Raw genomic sequence first — 13,496 nt, 5'->3', positions numbered from 1 at the left:
ACATCCAAAATAGTTGCTGTGGGATGTGACGGAACAGTTGTAAGTACCGGAACAGTAAATGGTGTTATTGCTTTATTTGAATCGGAACTAAAAAGGCCAGTGCAGTGGCTTGTTTGTCAAATACACGGTAATGATCTCCCTCTTCGACATCTAATTCAAAAACTAGATGGACCAACGTCAGGCCCTAGTGGATGGACTGGGCCAATTGGAAGAGAAATTCTATTTTGTGAAACGTTGCCAATAGTTGATTTTGTTCCAATCAGTATTACTATGCCAGAACTTGAAAGAAATTCTCTTAGTTCAGACCAAAAATACTTACTTAATATCTGCACAGTTGTATCTACAGGTTATTGTCTCTCAGATCTGGCTCTAAGAAACCCTGGAAAACTGAACCACGCTAGATGGGTGACCACAGTAAATAGAATATTGCGTTGTTATGTTGGATGCAGCGAACCTTCCAACCAACTGCAACAGATTGTTGAGTTTGTCATGAAAGTGTACTGCCAAATGTGGTTCACCATAAAATCTAAACCATCGTGCACAGAAGGTCCAAGACACTTGTGGCAAACGATTCATTTATTAAGGTATGTTAGTAGTGAAATAAAAGCAATTGTCTATCCCGTAATCAAAAGAAATGGATTTTTTGCACACCCAGAGAACTTGCTTCTTTCAATGATATTGGATTCTCGCGAATAATGAAAGCAAGATCTTTAATAAAAGCCAAAATTCGACAGTTTTTTATACCCGAAATCAGTTTTGAAGCAACAGGTTACATAGAGTTAATTGATTGGCAAAAATGCAAACTCACTGAACTTCCGATTACAACTTGCATCTCAGATGAATGTCTTACAGAAATGGTAACAAATGGCCATGTCCCAGAAGTCCAACGTTTTCCATGTCATACTCAAGGAGTAGAAAGATGCATCAAACTCGTTACTGAGGCTTCTGTTGAAGTGTGTGGTTATGATAGCAGAGATGGATACATTCGAGCAAGACTTGTTTCACGACAAATCATGCTTTCATTCAACTCTAAAATTCAATTTCAGACCAAAAAAAATTGTGTTTGATGCTTAAACAATGAACAATATTATCATATTCTATTCAGTTTCCAGTACTTAAAACTTAAATTTTTAAGTGCTATGTTAAAAGATTTTTTCTATTTCTTCCTTTAATTGTTCAACTGTTTTAATTATTTAGTTTCTTATAATAATAAGTGAGTGTTATAACTTTTAAAAAAAAAAATAATTGATAAAACAAATATTAAAAAGTGCAAAAAATAGTTTTTCCAGAAATATTCTTTTGTTAAAAACTGAAAACATTATTGTTTTTTGCTGTAAAATTGGCATTATAAATATTAAATTTGTAATTATTAAGTAATTTTAGCTCATTTTTCACTTTATTACAAGTCTGATATATGCATGAGACCTGTAACATATTTTGCTTTTTTTTACTAAAATTGGTGAATAATATAATGTTTTGTAAAAAAAAGCCCTCTGGAGGCAACTGAAGACATTTTTTTTCTTCAAATTATTCCAAAATTATATCTTATAAATGATTAAAATGACTCAATGTGATTTGTGTATTTTTTCCACTCGACATGTAATTTGATATTATGTAAACCCCTTACTCAAATTACAAATTTGATATTATGTAAGGGATTTAAACTGTAGATTTTTTGACAAAAATTTGAGAAAAATTTGTTTTTTGTTACATATCAGCCCCCTGGTGGCAACTGAAGAAATCAAAAGTTTTTGTTGAAATTTTCCCAATTAATAAATGACTCATTGTGTCATTTTCCCACTCTATTACAGCTTTGATATGTGTAGGGGATTTGCGCACTTTTGTTGTCAAAAAACTCGAGAAAAATAAAAAAAATTGTTATTTTTGTCAAAATTCCGCCTCCTGGCGGCAACTGAAGACATCAAAATTTTTTCACAAAAATTTGCATAGTTAATCACCGCATGGTTACACAACTTTTCCGCGCTATTACAAACTTGATATTAAAAAAAAAGTTTTTTTTCATACACCCTAATATATATATATATATATATATATATATATATATATATATATATATATATATATATATATATATATATTATATATATATATATATATATATATATATATATATATATATATATATATATATATATATATATATATATATATATATATTTATATATATATATATATATATATATATATATATATATATATATATATATATATATATATATATATAATTATTGTAAATATTGCAAAAATATGCGATATATTTTTTTATGCATGTTTTATATAATTTTACTATTAAGTTTTCATCATTAAAAATATTTTGTTATTTTAATTCGACACTTTTTTAATAGCGTTTTAAATCGTTTTGCACATTTCACTATGCAAAATTATGCGCAAATTAACAAAGATTCTATTACAGTGCCGTTAGCCGAACGCAAGTTTTATACGTTTGTTAAATTTTTCTCAAGCAATGCTTCATAAAAAACAATCTTACTTAAATGAGCATAACTTTTTTTGTAATTATTCTTTTTGGCAAAAAGTTTTAAACATGCATGCCTCCTATCGCAACATATTTTGCAGCTTTAATAAAAAAAATTGAAAAAATGTGTTTTTGTTCAAAATTAGCTCCCCTGGCGGCAACTGAAGATATATATTTTTTTTTTCTTTTTCTTCAAATTTTCACAACTACGTATTAATTACAAATTTTTTACACTGCAATATTATAAAGAAACTGTACTTCCTAAACAAAAAAAAAATACTTTTTACAAAATACCGTTAAGTATAGGAAGCAATAATTAGGTATGCTATGACTTGATAAGAAGGGTTTTGTTGTTATAGGGAACTCGTAGAAGACTGAGATTAGTCTTATCATCGAGAACCTTGAGGTATTGCGTACAGCACACATATAAACAATGTGATTTTCATAAAGGAAATGTTTTACATGTTATTATTGCAAACTTTTTTTTCTTTTCTTTTTAATTGAACTATGTTTTGTGTTAGTGTTGAGGTTTATAAAAATAATACTAGCTTTATTTGTTAAACAAAAATTTACATTTTCCATACGTATTTGATTGCTGATTATTTTAATTTGAGCGTAAATTTTGATTTACTATCAGAACTAGAACATTTCTAGGTAATTATCCATATTAAGAACATGATTTTTGAGTTTCGACTTTAAAGAAGTTATATTGCCTGGGAGAGAAATCGAGGTATAATTCGGAATTAATTTGTTGAATAAATATGGATCACGATAAGAAATAGAAAATTGAGAACTTTTTTTTTTTCAGGGGTACAATAAAGTTACCAGTTGCTCTTGTGTTAAATTTGTTGATATAAGATTGAAAGAAGTTTCCTGTGAATCGGTTTGGAACTATTTCTAGTTTGTATTTAAGCATGAACAAAATGTTAGCGTAGATATTAATTTGGTAAACGTTTAGTGCTTTCATTTCTTTTAATTGGGGTTTAGCGTGGGTCAGTTTGTTTTTATGATGTATTATTCTAGAAGCATGTTTTTGTCGTTGATAAAGAGATATTAATTTTGTCTTGTGTGTGCTTCCCCAGGCTATGTTGGCATATGTGAGATAACTATGTATAAAGGAAAAGTAAAGAAGTTTTAGGTTTTTTTGCGATAAAAATGGTCTAGCTTTAAAAAGTATACCAATACATTTAGATATTTGAGTGTTGATGGCATTTATATGAGCTGTCTATAAAACATTTTCGTCAATAATCACACCAAGAAATTTAATTGTTTGGGTTCTTTCAATTTTTTTGTAGTCAATACTTAGTGTCGGTAGAATTGATGGTAGTTTGTTCTTCTGTTTCTTTGAGTGAAATAAAATATATTTAGTTTTTTGCGCGTTTAATGATAACTTGTTAGCACTGAACCATGTTTTAAGATTTTGAAGTTCAAAGTTGACTTTATCAAAGAGGTCATTGATAGAGGTAGATGAATAGAACAGATTGGTATCATCTGCAAACATTATACAATCGAGATTTGTAGAGGCTTTAGGAAGATCGTTAATGTAGATAAGGAATAATAAAGGTGCAAGAATAGATCCCTGGGGACACCGCATTTGATTTTTAATAACTCCGTATTAGCGATACGGTCTATAATAATACATTGTTGCCTTTTATTTAAATAATTAGTGAACCATTTATTAGTTTGATTTTTTATACCGTATTTTCTCATTTTTTCGAGCAGAATTTTATGGTTGACAGTATCGAAAGCTTTTATAAGATCGATAAAAACTCCCAATACAAATTTTCCTTTATCAAATGACGAGCTAGTGTTGTCCATTAGGTCTAAGGTTGCATGTTCCGTATAATGATTAGTTTAAAAGCCGTATTGACATTCACTTAGAATTTTATTGTCTGCTAAATATTTATAAAGTCTGTTGTACATTATTCTTTCCAGGAGTTTGGAAAACACTGGAAGAATTGAGATAGGTCTATAATTGGTTAGCAATGCCGTGTCTCCAGTTTTAAATGCAGGTAAAATCTTCGCAATTTTTAATTTGTTCGGAACAACTCCATTTCTAATTGATGACTTGAAAACATTAAATAAAGGATCTGCTACAATAGATAAAATATCATATACTACATTGCTGGAAATGTCATCGATGCCCGGAGCTTTGTTCCTTCTGATTGATTTTTTTGCTTCTTCAAATTTCTCCAATTTTAGGTCACTCTCAGAAAATGAACTAGTATGGTCAGTAAAATAAATGAATTGTTAAATGAATTGTTCGAGTTGTTTATCTTGGATGCCAGGTTAGGACAGATATTTACAAAAAACTTATTAAATTTCTCGGAGATTCTTTATCTGTATACTCAATTCAATTTTTTGCGCAATTCTGGAGGGTAACATTTCGGATTTAGTTACGGTTTTTCCGATAATATCGTTCATAATTTCCCATATTTTTTTAATGCTACCATTGTGTTTTTGTAATTGTTTAGAATAATAGATTTTTTTTGATTTATTTTTAATTTTTTCAAAAAGGTTTTTGTATTGTTTATAGATAGTAAGATTTTTTTCGTTTCTATTTTTTAAATATTTAATGCATAGTTTTTGTGTTTTTCTTTGACGATTTCTTTGTTCCGTTAGTTATCCATGGACATTTCAAATATTTAACTTTAATTTCTTTTTCAATAATTGGAAAGTGTTTATTGTAGTGCTCAAGAAAAATATCAATAAATATATTATAAGTAGTATTTGTAAGTCCTCGGTTGCATTGTTGATAAACATTTGACCAATTTGTTTTTGATAAAGTTTCTTTAAATTTGTGATTTGAAGATTTGTTAATTTTTCTTTTATATGTTTTAATTTTTGAATTATTTAATGAGGACGAGTTTTGTGTAAGTGAGAAGAATATTGGAAAGTGGTCTGATATATCAATTTTAGATATTCCTGTTTTTAAAGATATGTCTAAAAATGAGTTGGTCAGTATATTATCTATGGCTGTAATTGAGGTTGAAGTGACTCTGGTGGGTTTATTAATTAATGAGAATATACCGAGCTGAAACAAATTATCAAAGAAAATTTTAATGTTATTGTTTTCATTGTATTTTAAACAATCTATGTTCATGTCTCCTATGCAAAATATATATATTTTTTCATTGTTGAGTTTTATAAAGATTTGGTTCAGATAGTTAGAAAATTTGATAATATTGCCATCAGGTGGCCTGTAACTTGTAGTTACTAGAATGTTTTTTTTATTTTTATTGATTATTTCTATGGTGAAGGCCTCATTGTCGGCATCGGAGAACGAGAGGTCATTTCTAATTTTTTTTTCAAGATCATTCCGAATATAAACTAAAATTCCTCCTCCTCTTTTGGGTATTTTTCTTTCGAAAGAAATCATGCGGTAGTTAGTAATTTGAAGGTTTGAATTTGCTTGAGGAAATTCGTCAGTACACCACGTTTCTGTAATACAAATCATGCTGAATGAATAATTACATTCTAAAAGAAAACTTTTCAATTTGTCGATATTTGAGTTAATACTTCTTATGTGAATAACTGTAAAATTTTCATTACCTTGTTTGAATTGGGATTTAAAAGTATCGATTTCAAAATATTCTGTATTACAACATTTTTCGTTAAATATTTTTTTATCTGCGTGATAAAAATCGTTAGGTAAAATATTATTTGCGGTTTTAAAATAATCGGAGTAATGGGTTTCAAACTCTATTGTTTCGATTGCCATTTTGTCGGTTTACATAATTCAATTACAAAGATTGCGGTTTTTTTTTTTTTAATTTTATTTTTTTGCAAACACTCTCCTATTTACGAAATTCTCTGACAAATATTTTATCATATTTGATAATAGCGTATTTACCTTCTTTGCGTAGCCGTTTGACTTCTTCCCAAAGCTTTTTCCTAATCTCCATTGTTTCATTCGATAAGTCTTCGTTAATGAAAATACCCATTCCCTTGAGTTTTTTTGCCGATGTTAATATTTTATTTTTATTTTGAAAGTCTAATAATTTAATAATCATGGTTCGTGGAGATTTATCTTCTTTTATTTTCCCGATACGATAAGCTCTTTCAACTATTATTTCCTCGGAGATTCCCAGCTTGTTTATAAATATATTTTTAAGCTCATTTGTACGATCATTCCAAGTTTCAGTGGGCAGCTCAGTTAATCCATCAATTCTTAGGTTATTCTGTTGTGAACGTTTTTCCAAGTAATTAAATTTGTTTTTTAAATTTCGATGTCTAACAAACTGTTTGTTTGTAATATTTTATTTAAAAAGTTTTCTTCCTGAAAGTTAATACTTTCCTTTAAATCACTGATGTCTTTTTCAACAATTACAAGTTTCGATTTGTTTTTATTAAATTCGTTTTCAAGTTTGTCAAATCGATCGGTTATTATTTTTAAGTTCGCACTTAAAATATCGGTAAATATCTTTTCCTGATTTTTTAAAAGTATAGCAGTTTCAGTTAAAATGCCTTTTTCTTTTTGCTCATCAAGTTTGGTGCTTATTAGTTTTTCTATATTTTTCATCATAACTTCCATTTTGTAAATAACTAATCGCTCGATAAACACGTCTTGCTCGTTTAATGCCGCAAGTCCAAAAAACAATATATCACAATTCAAAAAAACAAGATATCACAATTTTTTCTTGTAATTTTGCCCTATTTAATATTAAAAAAAAATTAATATATAAACACCTTGATTATACTTGTTAGTTTTTGTGTAAATCATTTAACAAATATAAAAAAAAAAACCCAAACATTCTTAGAAGTAGAAGGCTGTTCAAAAAAAAGTTTGTATAACAGTTCTAATAAAATATATCATTATAATGAATAAAAAAAAATCATTATAATGAATAAAAAAAAAAAAATATCATTATAATGAATAAAAAAAAAGTTTGTTTAACAGTTTATATAACAGTTCTAATAAAATATATCATTATAATGAATAAAAAATAAAAATACTGAGTTCTCAACTGTCAAAAACTGCCCCTCCCCCTAACACTATGTAACGGAAGTGGAAATACATACCTCCACTGCGCGGAACAGTAGTGTATGTGGTCATGAATATTTTTTTATGAAATTTGGCAGGCACATAGAAAATAAATCATCTATACAGTTGCCTGAAAAATTTTAAATATGTACCAACATGCTTTTAATATCAATGCAGTGCCAGAACAGGAACGAAATTTTAAATACCAACAAAAAAACTGAAAAATTTATTAAATTAAAAAAAAACATAATTTTTTCAAAATAAAACATTCTAATTTTTTAATAAAGTCTAAGCTGATACAAAATTTTAAAAAAAAAGGCAAATAAATACATCTTTACCAAATCGACTTCGTGCAGGCTGTGAAAAATAAGGTCACAGTTTTTGTCTTTGAAATCGGTGCCATAAAAAGCCAGAAACCCTCGCACCTAAACAATGTCTACTAATATTACTTTTTGAACCCAATAATTTTTTGACTTTTTGGTTTTCTTATGTTTATTAGTCAAAATTATTTGACAATCTTTAGAGATCTATTTTCTTAAATAACACCAACAAGTTCAACATGATTAAAAAGATTAAATTTCAAACAAAAATTCATGATAAAAACCAAATCCTTAAAAATATACTTCTTTAAAAAATTTGTTCCATAGAGTATTTAAAATGAATAAATAATACAAGAGAAGTTATCATCTTCATGATAAATTTATTCCAACCAGGAAGTCTTTGATCATATTCATAGCTTTCTGTTATAAAGTTTGTATCAAAGTTTGTATATACCTCTTATGCCATATTTCAAAGTTTTACATTTTTAAAAAAATGATCAATTGATTCGTTTTTTAATTTGTTTTCAATAACTCATCATGATTCTATGATGTAAATTAACTTGAAATTGTGGTTTTAAAAACTCTGAAGTGAAGTTATTTTAAAAACGAGCGTTATTTAAATTTTTGTTTTTTACGTTTTACATAACAAAATCCTTTACAACATGTAAAATATGTAGACTTAAAAAATTAAAGTCTAGATATCAAAAATTTAATTATATATATATTTATATATATATATATATATATATATATATATATATATATATATATATACATATATATATATATATATATTTATATACATAAAAAAAAGAAACTTATAATATAAGTATGCGCAATGTATCCTGAAATTTCATTATATATGTATATATATATATATATATATATATATATATATATATATATATATATATATATATATATATATATATATATATATATATTTTGTAACTTATTTACGTACAATTTTAGATCAATTTTGGTTCAGATTGGAAATACTGAATGACATCCAAATCTGAACGTACAATGTATATTCAAATCGGATATCCATTTTTGGTCAAAATTGGATGTACATTTAAGTACAACTATAGTTCATATTGGAAATACTGACAGACGTCCAAACGATAACGTGCAATGGACTATCTTTTGGACTTATGTCCAATAAGATCGTTTGTTGCACGTTTTCGTATATACGAAGAAAAAACAGATTTTGAGCCTATTTGGAACAAAAATACCAAAGTCAAATTTAAACATTCTTGTGTTACATTTAGGGTGAAAAACCTTACTTGAATTTTTACTTTTTCTTTTTTTTGACTTATGTAAAATGACTGACACAAATAAAAATAAATAAAACAACTCATGTGGGATCATAAAGATTTATTATGAAAAAAATCTTCCTCTTCAACAGCTTTTCCACCAACACACCAACACCATCTTTTCTGTTAGGAGCATGTTTCAGAATATTGCCAATAGAATGGTGCACTTCGTGTATAGTATACATCGTCATAGAATCTAAAATGTAAAACTATTACATACTAACTGATCTCAAACAAGTAAAATATTTTAAACGACATTTTACTTTTTTTCAAGATGAGAACAAATTAACTTGCCTAATAATTTAAGATATCAAAGATATCCAAAGAAACGTGCATATCTTTTAAATATATTTAAACTTTATTATATAGTTGATACTCTCTCAAAATAAAACTCTTTGTATTAATAAAAACATTTAAAAATTGAAAATAACGTACCTGTAATTACTCTTATGTTTGTCTTCTTAAAAGTTTTCTTGTGTTTTCCCTCCATGTTGTAACAAGCCATCAACTTGTTGGTCATAAGCCTATTATAAATATTTTGTTTTAACATAAAGTTTCTTAATGCATTTGTATAATTTGTACTAAAACCTGTTTTTGTATTTTATTTTTAAAAAAAATGATAAAGTACTGCTATAAGTAAACTTTTTAAAGGCAAAAAAATAATTTTATATAGCTAAAATTTTAAAGATGGTATTAATAATTAAGGTTTTAAAGAACAGCATTTATTAAACTTACATTAATATGATAGCTTTGACATTTGCATGACATGAACTGCCACCAACCATTGTTAATTGTCTTTTCGTAAATCAATATGATATATAATTATAACATATATAATTATATATTTGAACTTTTTCTAAAATATATATATATATATATATACATATATATATATATATATATATATATATATATATATATATATATATATATATATATATATATATATATATATATATATATATATATATATATATTTATATATATATATATACACACACAGATTCACAACTTTATATATATATATATATATATATATATATATATATATATATATATATATATATATATATATATATTATTATATATATATATATATATATATATATATATATATATATATATATATATATATATATATATATATATATATATATATATATATATATATATACACACATATACACACATATACATACATACATATATTCCTCCATTATCACTTACTAGAAGCTGATATTTTACTACATCAGAAAGTTCATTATCAAACTTTTCAAATTCTTCTAAATCATAAAATTTTTTCACATGATATGAAGAATGTTCCGGTTCATAGTGTGCCCCAATCTTACAATGCTCTTCAAGAATTTGTGTGACCAAATGAATTACTTTGTATTTGAACTCTAAAAATAAATATTAAGTTTTCCTATAGATGTGTATTATGTTAATACTAATCACATAAATATCATTTCTTACAAATATTATTAGATTGAATCTAGAAATACTAAGGAAATATTAAAATGTTTGGCTATAACTGCATATCAGAAGAGTCTCCTTTTGCCATTATAAAAAAAAATTATTATGGTATTTTAACTATTTACAAGTGCTTGTCATAACAATATGTAATTTGTTTAAATATTTTATGTTCCTTACATTTTTATCTTTCCATATAAAATAGTAATTAACTAAGGTTGAATACAAACAATTTAACAATAAAACAACTAACAACTTAATGGCTTATTTTTATATAATAATTCACAATAACTCTTTTGTTTATTAGATCTTTTCAAAAATCCAATAAAATAAAAAAATTAAAAAATGAAAATTTACTAGCTTCAGGAAGAGGAAATCTAGACAGGGAGATTTTTGGAGAGACTGTACACTTTAGTGGAGACAGGATTGGAATTTTAGATTCATTAGATCAGCTTCATGAGCTCTTTCAGTTTCAGAACTTGCACCTTTAAATGTAAAAATATAAATAGAAATATTAAAAGGAGATAGTGACGTAACTCTGTTTAGGACATGTAGCTAATAAAGAAAAATATGTATAAATCTTATATATCTATATCTAAACAAATGTGTTTGCTTGTTATATATATAAACAAAGACATTACAATTATACATGGTATTTAATTTTAAAAATAAAAATAGTGCAAACTACAATCAATTAAACAATAGAGCATACATATTAAATTTTTCTTTGGGCTTTAGCCATCTTCCGATTTTCAGCTTCTTTCTTATTTGAGGATGCTTCAGATTCATAACTTGTGAAATCAAAACCTTCACATACTGATCTGTCATCAAAATTTTATATATATGTATGTATGTATATACAAATATATATATATATATATAATTTATATAATTTTTAATTGATAAAAATAAATTTATATTTCCAATTTAAAAGATCATTGACATATAAATGAGATCGAGAAAATATCAATATCACAATACTTACTATGACGACACTTTACCGTAAGGAGCGGAAAGCAAAACCAATCATTCTGAGGTATTAACTGTTGTTTACATGCTTTTAAAATATTAATACCTTTAGGCTATCACAAAACTGACTTTTTGGAGCTCCTTCAACTCACATTGAAGGGATTGTCATTTCTTCTTTAACTTACCCATCCAGATATACTGCTCTACACCAAGACATATTTATTTTACTATAATAGAAGCTATAATGAAGAAGCAATGATATTTATGAATTATAATGAATTATAGCATAATAAAAACAAATATAAAAGAGTTCTAGACATAAAAAGAAGTTTTTTTCCAAAATATTAATATAAATAAGCTAGTTTAAAGAAATACATTTCAAGTTCAGAAAAAAACTAAAATTAAATTTTTTTAACATTGTGCAGTAATGGAAATATTGATAAAACTTTTTTTTCATTCAAACAAACACATTTCCTTAGATTTCTGCACAACTTAATGTTCTTTGGACAACTTTATTAAAAAGTTTGGTGCGAAACAATGATATATTAAACTGCATTGATGGAGCTGGAGTTTCAAAGACATATTCTAAATATTTAGTAATAATAACATTACATTAAAAGGTACCATCATTGTTGTTTGTAAAAGCAATAGTAGAGTTGTGGAGCAAAAAACAACTATCTTTTCTGTTAGTTGAAATTTTAGTTTCTTAGGTAATTTTCCAAAACAATGTGGATGATCAGATTGTCATTTTGAAACTTGAGACACTGGATCGGAAGAATTCCGTATGTTTCTTTTCATTCTTTAAAGAAAGTTCTTAAAAGGAAAACATGATATTATGTTAAGAGAACATGAATGATTACAAGAATTGTCAACTAAGTGCACATTATAGACTGTAAATGTATTGCCATATATATGTTTAGCTTCATTCACAAAATACTTTAGTAAATCAACTGCATAATCTAAATATGGAACACGTAGATGGTCATCATCTTCTAATAATATGGTCATTGCAACACTTAGGGCCAAAAATTGTTCATACAACTTTTTTGATACTATACCTCTTAATACAACTGGACCAGTATATAATTAAAATTGTCAAAATTCTGTTGCTTTTCGTCTATCCAAGGCATTTAAACTTCTAGGTTGCCGAGTAAACCCACTTGGTATACATCCATTATTACTCACCAATACTTAAGATACCTCTGAAATTTGAGTAGCAGATGTTTTCCCACCTGGTCCTTTTTTCAGATATATTAAGATGCGACACATTACACCTAAACATACAAGATGCATGTAATCTAGTGTGAAAGAATAAATGCAATCAATTCCAATTCCAGTTAAAGGAGACATTGATCATTGATGATTATTGTGATATCCAAACTGTTCAAAAGTAATTTTTATCTCTCAATTAATAATGTTCATCTTCATTAAACACCACTCTTCTTTCATGTGTTCCATAAATAATGCACCTTTCACAGGAATAATAACCAGAATGAGGAACTATACACTTTAGAAAGGCTCTGGAAGGTGCATCACAAACAAAAGATTTAATCTCTATGCTTATCTGGTCTCCGTTGAACATAATTCCAGTGTGCCTTAACTCAATCCATTCGTTAACAAAATCTAACAAATATTCATTAATATTGTCTGGTTTATGATCACCATAAAAGATAGCAATAAAAAATATATCAGAATTATCAAAGCATGCAAGAATTGGCCACATTTGCATACTTGATGATTTAAAAAGAATTCCATCAATATTTATTGACAACTAGATAATATTACCAAGAACATTTTTTTTACTTAGAACACTTTTAATTCCTTTAAATATTCCATAATATGCATAATCAAGGACGACCGTTTTCACAAAGGATAGATAAAAGTTCATTAACAGATGAACGAGTCCAACAATTTCTAGTTGCACAATGAGCAAGCTTTTTATC

The 13,496-nt window shown here is 26.5% G+C and overlaps 1 protein-coding gene across 1 annotated transcript; it reads right to left on the bottom strand.

The window, feature by feature from the left end:
* Positions 1–12,961: 12,961 nt before the first annotated feature.
* Positions 12,962–13,282, bottom strand: LOC136073965 (uncharacterized). Its single transcript, XM_065786263.1, has one exon. The coding sequence runs from the start codon at positions 13,280–13,282 to the stop codon at positions 12,962–12,964; it is 321 nt and encodes a 106-aa protein (XP_065642335.1).
* Positions 13,283–13,496: the final 214 nt, after the last annotated feature.

This window comes from Hydra vulgaris, chromosome 01 (assembly GCF_038396675.1).
Source record: "Hydra vulgaris chromosome 01, alternate assembly HydraT2T_AEP".
NCBI classification, from domain to species: Eukaryota; Metazoa; Cnidaria; class Hydrozoa; order Anthoathecata; family Hydridae; genus Hydra; species Hydra vulgaris.
The sequence above is the reverse complement of the archived record's forward strand: the minus strand, read 5'-3'. Positions and strand labels throughout refer to the sequence as shown.